This window comes from Artemia sp. Qi Xiang Cuo, chromosome 20, assembly GCF_049724085.1.
Source record: "Artemia sp. Qi Xiang Cuo chromosome 20, ASM4972408v1, whole genome shotgun sequence".
Classification (NCBI taxonomy): Eukaryota; Metazoa; Arthropoda; class Branchiopoda; order Anostraca; family Artemiidae; genus Artemia; species Artemia sp. Qi Xiang Cuo.
In genome coordinates, this window is record NC_142813.1 from 28,266,419 (window position 1) to 28,274,946 (window position 8,528).

Genomic DNA, 8,528 nt, shown 5'->3' on the forward strand with positions numbered 1-8,528 from the left:
TTAGTAACAAGTAATAAAATGCATATTAACAGGTACACGATGTGAAAAAAAGAGGAAAAGTTGGAAATACTGACCACAAAAAAGCGTCTGGGGTGGACTCAGACAATGTCCGAATCCACCCTACTACCGTTGTCCGAAGCAACCCCACCCGCAATAAAAAGTCTGAAACCTCACTGACGCTGTAACTACTATAGATGCCGCCAAAAACTAAAATTTAAACAACTTAGCAGTACCATAGTTAAACGCTGCAACAGTCAACAAAATTCAATGACTAGTAATAACGGCCAAATAACATCACAAACAAAGAAAGATACAGGACGCCACACCAACCTTTTTTCGTTTTTTTTTCAAATATTTCAAAAACGATTGCACGTGTGATAACCAAACTACATACTCAAGTAGGGTACTAGAAGGGTACTTTTAGAAGGGTACTAGTAGGGTACTTTTTTTGGTGAATGTTAGAGGGCGTTGTAGGAAGAGAGGCTCTTGTCCAGACTCACCCCGTGTCCGAACCAACCCCACTCTCCCCTACTATGAAACAATGTCTGATATTAACAAGATTAGAAAAATATTGCAAAGTATTATAAAAATAATGTTTGGAGCTATAATAATGATATCTTATACTATCAAACATCTTGAATTAAATTCTAAAAATAGCGACTGGTATAATGAGAATTCTCTATGGTATTATAAAAACCTTAAATGATATTATCAAAATCCTTCATATATGGAACATCTTCATATATGGACGTTGCTTCTGTTCATATATGGACACTGCTTCTGTTCGTGATGCAATAGATGTGGCCTAAACAAACTTCCTAAGACGATTCACAGGGATGAAGTGGTACTACTTCGTCTCAAACACCCGATTGCTGACACTAACGGATCAGACCCCCAACTCTCGTCAGCTCGCCATAAGAACTCTACGGTGGTTTGACCACTTAATTTGCATGCCAGAAGAAGCTCCCGCCAGCATACTTTTCAATTTTGATTCCCCTCAACATGGCCGGAAGCGCCCCCGTGGAAGACCCCGGTTCAGATGGAGCTGTCACGCTTGCGCAGGACCGTTTGGAATGGAGGCAAAGAGTCTCATCCTCTCTATGCCGGACCACCAGTAGGAGCCTTAAGTCAAGTTAAATCAGAATATTTTCCACGGAAGAGGTGTTTCTGGAGTGATCGAGAAACCAATTAGAGATTGAAGTCTTATTCAAATGAAAAATGCTTAGGAGTAATTTTAAGGCTGAATCGTCCACAAGCATTTTTACAGGGAGGAGGATTCTCAGCGAGGATGGAACTGTCTGGACGAAATTTGACGAAAGGGGTACTTTATGTTGGATGATATTTTCACGGAGGAGATTTCCGTGAGGGGAAGGGTTATATTTGATAGAAAGTGAATAAGATTTATCGGCATAATTTGAAAAAGGGAACAGAAGATGTTCCATATATGAAGGATTTTGATAATATCATTTAAGGTTTTTATAATACCATAGAGAATTCTCATTATACCAGTCGCTATTTTTAGAATGTAATTCAAGATTTTTTATAGTATAAGATATCATTATTATAGCTCCAAAAATTATTTTGATAATACTTGGCAATATTTTGCTAATCTTGTTAATAGCAGACATTGTTTCATAGTAGGGGAGAGTGGGGTTGGTTCGGACACGGGGTGAGTCTGGACAAGAGCCTCTCTTCCTACAACGCCCTCTAACATTCACCAAAAAAATACCATAGACGTGCCATCTAGTACCCTACTTGAGTATGTAGTTTGGTTATCACACGTGCAATCGTTTTTGATATATTTGAGAAAAATCGAAAAAAGGTTGGTGTGGCGTCCTGTATCTTTCTTTGTTTGTGATTTTATTTGGCCGTTATTACTAGTCATTGAATTTTGTTGACTGTTGCAGCGTTTAACTATGGTATTGCTAAGTTGTTTAAATTTTAGTTTTTGGCGGCATCTATAGTAGTTACAGCGTCAGTGAGGTTTCAGACTTTTTATTGCGGGTGGGGTTGCTTCGGACAACGGTAGTGGGATGGATTCGGACATTGTCTGAGCCCACCCCAGACGCTTTTTTGTGGTCAGTATTTCCAACTTTTCCTCTTTTTTTCACATCGTGTACCTGTTAATATGCATTTTATTACTTGTTACTAAAAACAGTTTCTTTGAGAATGCCTCGATCATACAAAAGGAAGAAAAAAGACCCTCCCGTTAACCTAGAAAGCACGAAGAAAGCAGTTGGGGCTTATCTGAGAAAGGAAGGAACATTAAGACAAATTGCAGAAAACTTCAGCATAAAGAAGTCCACGCTACTGGACAATGCCAGGCGCTTGAGGCCGCAGACAGGAGAAGCGGATAAAAGTGTCAACGAAGAGCTTGGGCCACTGTAGATAAACTTCCAGGCGAGACCAAAACACAACAGGCAAGTTTTTGAAAGCAAACACGAGCAAAAGCTTGCTGAATACTTTTGGATTTGTTTGATAATAAACCATGAGTTGAGAATAATTGAAGCAAGAACATTTTCTTACTCTCACGCCCGTGTAAATAAAATTTCTGTACGGGAAAAGTGGTGATTGAATGAAGCAGTGTTAATGTAATTAATTCGTTCATTTTTGAAGTGGAAGTCCAACATCTTGGTGAGGATGCCAGAAGCCACAAGTCAGGCCAGAGCCTCCGGCTTCAACAAAACTGTCGTTCAGACGTTTTTTGACAAGCTACTTGATGTCTATGGAAGGTTTGGAGCCAAACTGACGGCTGATCGCATCTGGAACGTTGACGAGACAGGTATAGTCACCGTGCTTCCACCACCAAAAGTCCTAGCACCAACTGGACAAAAACAGGTTGGTCAGACTGTGTCTGCAGAAAGAGGTCAAAACGTGACTGCTGTATGTTTCGCCAGTGCGTCTGGAGCGACTATTCCACCAGTCTTCATTTTTCCGCGAGTGAATTTCATACCTAGAATGACAAACGAAGGCCCCCCTTTTTGCCTTGTGCTTGCAAACCCTAGTGGTTGGGTCAACGGCGACTTGTTCTTGGAGGCTATGCGACACTTCACGAAAATAACCAAGCCAGATGAAGAGACTCCCATCCTACTGCTCATGGACAACCATGATAGCCATCTGGATGTACGTGTGATCGAACACTGTAATATATATATATATATATATATATATATATATATATATATATATATATATATATATATATATATATATATATATATATATATATATATACCCCTCCCCTCCTAACGCTCACCATTTCCCCAAACATATCCAATCAAAATTTTGAAATAACCATTTTGTTCAAAGTAGTGGAAAGTTCTGGAAATTAGGTCTTTGAGGATGGCAACCCCCCCAAAAGTTCTAAGACTAAGGGTTGTAAGTTAAGCCGTGGGGACATATAAGAATATTTATAAAGCGTTGTTTAGGAAACTTAAAAAATTGATTGGAAATTGAAAGGGTTAGTGCCCTTTTTAATAGTCGAAAGTGATTGGAGGGCAACTAACCGCCCTCTCACGCCCACCATTTCCCCGAAAACATTCAAAAGAAATTTCTGATATCAAATTCTACTTTAGTTACTTTTGGCTATCTTGGAAAGGGGTTGGGTTAGGAAAATGAAACTTTCAGGGATGGATTCTACATGCTAAGGTTTGTCCCGGGAAGGTACTTTGAAGTACCTACCTCCAGTCCCCCCTCTATATAATGGTAAATTACTGCACATTACTAGTTGTTTTAGTTCACATTTCATCCTATATTATTATCATAAATATAAATCCCTGCTTTCCTTACACAACTTCAGCTTTTAACCTTGTTCATTAAAATATATTCCAAAATCCTATTTTCATTTAACATTCATCTCTTTAAACTTATTTACTATCTAGCTGACCTGCTTATGGAACCCATTTGTGATGTCACAACTTTGCTTATCATAAACCCTTTAAGGGTAGCTTGCAGGTGCCATGGGGTATTTTTTTGGGGTGGCTAAATCTGGCTCACCCTCTAAGAAATATACCCCTCCCACTCACGGAACTCCTCCGTGGAATTTTCATCCAACGTAAAGTGCACATCCACCTGTCAAATTCCCTCCATGTCTCTAAAGCGATGTCTCCATGTCTCTAAATTCTCTAAAGTCGACTCTGATGTTCGTAGCGCTTATGTTTTAGCGCTTCACAAATCTTTAAATAAGCTTCTAAAGTAGAATTTTGGAAAATTTTGAGTTTGGGGGGAAGGGGGATTTCAAAAACATCTTCCCATAATTTAATTTGTCCTCTGAAGTCGATTCTGATATTTGTAGCGCTGTATCTATTAGTGCTTTAGAAATATTTAAAAAGCTTCTAAAGTTGAATTTTGGCATATTTTGAGTTTGAGGCAAAGGGGGATTTCAAAAACATCTTCCCATGACATAAATTGTCCTCTAAAGTCGACTCTGATGTTTGTAGCGCTCTATGTCTTAGCACTTTACAAATATTTAAAAAAGCTTCTAAAGTAGAATTTTGGAAAATTTTGAGTTTGGGGCGAAGGGGGATTTCAAAAACATCATCCCATAACATAATTTGGCCTCTAAAGTCAATTCTGATGTTTGTAGCGCGCTATCTATTAGTGCTTTAGAAATATTTAAAAAGCTTCTAGAGTAGAATCTTAGAAAATTTTGAGTTTGGGGGAAGAGGGATTTCAAAACATCTTCCCATGACATAACTTGTCCTCTAAAGTAGATTCTGATGTTTGTAGCGCTCTATGTCTTAGCGCTTTACAAATATTTAAAAAAGCTTCTAAAGTAGCGCTCTATCTATTAGTACTTTAGAAATATTTAAAAAGCTTCTAAAGTAGAATTTTGGAAAATTTTGAGTTTGGGGCAAAGGGGGATTTCAAAAACATCTTCCCATGACATCAATTGTCCTCTAAAGTCGATTCTGATGTTTGTAGCGCTCTATGTCTAAACGCTTTACATATATTTAAAAAAGCTTCCAAAGTAGAATTTTGGAAAATTTTGAGTTTTGGGGGAAGGGGGATTTCAAAAACATCTTCCCATAACATATTTTGTCCTCTAAAGTTGATTCTGGTGTTTGTATCGCTCTATGTCTTAGCGCTTTATAAATATTTAAAAAAGCTTCTAATTTAGAATTTTGGAAATTTTTTAGTTTGGGGGAAGGGGGATTTCAAAAACATCTTCCCATAACTTAATTTGTACTCTGAAGTTGATTCTGATGTTTGTACTCTATCTATTAGTGCTTTAGAAATATTTAAAAAGCTTCTAAACTAGAATTTTGGAAAATTTTGAGTTTGGGGGAAAGGGGGATTTCAAAAACATCTCCCCATTACATAACTTGTCCGCTAAATTTGATTCTGATGTTTGTAGCGCTCTATGTCTTAGTGCTTTACAAATATTTAAAAAAAGTTCCTAAAGTATAATTTTGGAAAATTTTGAGTTTGGGGGGAAGGGAGATTTCAAGTACATCTTCCCATAACATAATTTGTCCTCTAAAGCTGATTCTGATGTTTGTAGCGCTCTATGTTATAGAGCTTTAGAAATATTTAAAAAAGCTTCTAAAGTATAATTTTGGAAAATTTTGAGTTTGGGGCAAAGGGGGATTTTAAAAACATCTTCCCATGACATAAATTGTCCTCTAAAGTCGATTCTGATGTTTGTAGCGCTTTATGTCTTAGCGCTTGACAAAGATTTAAAAAATCTTCTAAAGTAGAATTTTGGAAAATTTTGAGTTTGGGGGAAAGGCGATTTCAAGAACATCTACCCATAACATATTTTGTCCTCTGAAGTCGATTCTGATATTTGTAGCACTCTATCTATTAGTGCTTTAGAAATATTTAAAAAACTTCTAAAACAGAATTTTGGAAAATTTTGAGTTTGGGGCAAAGTGGGATTTAAAAAACATCTTCCAATGACATAAATTGTCCTCTAAAGTCGATTCTGATGTTTGTAGCGCTCTATGTCTTAGCACTTTACAAATATTTAAAAAAGCTTCTAAAGTAGAATTTTGGAAAATTTTGAGTTTGGGGCGAAGGGGGATTTCAAAAACATCTTCCCATAACATAATTTGTCCTCTAAAGTCAATTCTGATGTTTGTAGCATGCTATCTATTAGTGCTTTAGAAATATTTAAGCAGCTTCTAGAGTAGAATTTGGGAAAATTTTGATTTTGGGGGGAAGGGGGATTTCAAAACATCTTCCCATGACATAAATTGTCCTCTAAAGTTGATTCTGATGTTTGTAGCGCTCTATGTCTTAGTGCTTTACAAATATTTAAAAAAGCTTCTAAAGTAGAATTTTGGAAAATTTTGAGTTTGGGGGGAAGGGGATTTAAAAAAAATCTTCCCATAATATACTTTTTCCTCTGAAGTCAATTCTGATATTTTTAGCACTCTATCTATTAGTGCTTTAGAAATATTTAAAAAGCTTCTAAAGTAGAATTTTGGAAAATTTTGAGTTTGGGGCAAAGGGGGATTTCAAAAACATCTTCCCATGACATAAATTGTCCTCTAAAGTCGATTCTGATGTTTGTAGCGCTCTATGTCTTAACACTTTACATATATTTAAAAAAGCTTCTAAAGTAGAATTTTGGAAAATTTTGAGTTTTGGGGGAAGGGGGATTTCATAAACATCTTCCCATAATATAATTTGTCCTCTTAAGTTGATTCTGGTGTTTGTATCGCTCTATGTCTTAGCGCTTTAGAAATATTTAAAAAAGCTTCTAAAGTAGAATTTTGGAAAATTTTTAGTTTGGGGGAAGGGGGATTTAAAAAACATCTTCCCATAACTTAATTTGTCCTCTGAAGTTGATTCTGATGTTTGTACTCTATCTAATAGTGCTTTAGAATTATTTAAAAAGCTTCTAAAGTAGAATTTTGGAAAATTTTGAGTTTGGGGCAAAGGGGGATTTCAAAAACATCTCCCCATGACATAAATTTTCCTCTAAAGTCGATTCTGATGTTTGTAGCGCTCTATGTCTTAGCGCTTTACAAATATTAAAAAAAAGTTTCTAAAGTAGAATTTTGGAAAATTTTGGGTTTGGGGGAAGGGGGATTTCAATGACATCTTCCCATAACATAATTTGGCCTCTAAAGTTGATTCTGATGTTTGTAGCGCTCTATGTCTTAGCGCTTTAGAAATATTTAAAAAAGCTTCTAAAGTAAAGTTTTGGAAAATTTTGAGTTTGAGGCTAAGGGGGATTTCAAAAACATCTTCCCATGACATAAATTGTCCTCTAAAGTCAATTCTGATGTTTGTAGCGCTCTATGTCTTAGCGCTTGACAAAGATTTTAAAAATCTTCTAAAGTAGAATTTTGGAAAATTTTGAGTTTGGGGGAAAGGGGATTTCAAGAACATCTACCCATAACATATTTTATCCTCTGAAGTCGATTCTGATATTTGTAGCACTCTATCTATTATTGCTTTATAAATATTTAAAAAACTTCTAAAGCAGAATTTTGGATAATTTTGAGTTTGGGGCAAAGGGGGTTTTCAAAAACATCTTCCCATGACATAAATTGTCCTCTAAAGTCGATTTTGATGTTTTTACCGCTCTGTGTCTTAGCGCTTTAGAAATATTTAAAAAAGCTTCTAAAGTAGAAATTTGGAAAATTTTGAGTTTGGGGGGAAGGGGGATTTCAAGGACATTTTCCCATAACATAATTTGGCCTCTAAAGCTGATTCTGATGTTTGTAGCGCTCTATGTCTTAGCGCTTTACAAATATTTTAAAAAGCTTCTAGAGTAAAACTTTGGAAATTTTTGAGTTTGAGGGGATGGGGGATTTAAAACATCTTCACATAACAATTTGTCATCTAAAGTCGATTCTGATGTTTGTAGCACTCTTACGTCTTAGCGCTTTACAAATATTTAAAAAAGTTTCTGAAATAGAATTTTGACATAATTTGTCCTCTAAAGTCAATTCTGATATTTGTAGTGCTCTGTCTATTAGTGCTTTAGAAATATTTAAAAAGCTTCTAAAGTAGAATTTTGGAAAATTTTGGGTTATGGGCAAAGGGGGATTTCAAAAAAATCTTCCCATGACATAACTTGTCCTATAAAGTCAATTCTGATGTTTATAGCGCTCTGTGTCTTACCTAGACCCCAGCACCATGCCAGCGCATCAACCGAACGCCACCAACGAGAGGCTCGGTTGACCTCCGCAGAAGTGTCACAACGTCGATGGCGCCCCGCACATGGGCCGCTGGAAGAGGCGATGGTGTTTGGTTGACTTTGAATTAATTTTGCGGCAATTCTTTATTGCGTCAACCGCAAAGTTGAAGCTATTCTTTTCTCGTGTGGTTTAAGTATTTCGATTTTCCTGATTAGAAATCAAACAGGGCTTGCACTATTCCCAAATTTTTAGGATTTCCCCTAAAATCTATGTGCCACCCCAAAAATAATTTTGTTCCCCAAATCCCCGAAAATCATCCAATCATGTTGCCACCCCTAGTGATTTATCACTAGTGACTATCTCTGCCAGATATTACTTTGTATACCATAATTCTTCACTACTCTCTTGTACGTTGATTTTCGTCTCTTGTCT

At 36.5% G+C, this 8,528-nt stretch overlaps 1 protein-coding gene across 1 annotated transcript; it reads left to right on the forward strand.

Annotated features, from left to right (window-relative positions):
- Positions 1-2,640: 2,640 nt before the first annotated feature.
- Positions 2,641-8,224, forward strand: LOC148940063 (uncharacterized). The gene is made up of 2 exons (XM_089106064.1): positions 2,641-3,123; positions 8,084-8,224. The coding sequence occupies exons 1-2, from the start codon at positions 2,641-2,643 to the stop codon at positions 8,222-8,224; spliced, it is 624 nt and encodes a 207-aa protein (XP_088962190.1).
- Positions 8,225-8,528: the final 304 nt, after the last annotated feature.

What these genes read in the sequence shown, in the direction of transcription:
- LOC148940063 (XM_089106064.1), top strand. Translation starts at nt 2,641, where the DNA reads ATGCCAGAAGCCACAAGTCAGGCCAGAGCCTCCGGCTTCAACAAAACT. An exon ending in ACCATGATAGCCATCTGGAT is followed by an intron (nt 3,124 to 8,083) that starts GTACGTGTGATC and finishes TGTCTTACCTAG; the next exon opens with ACCCCAGCACCATGCCAGCG.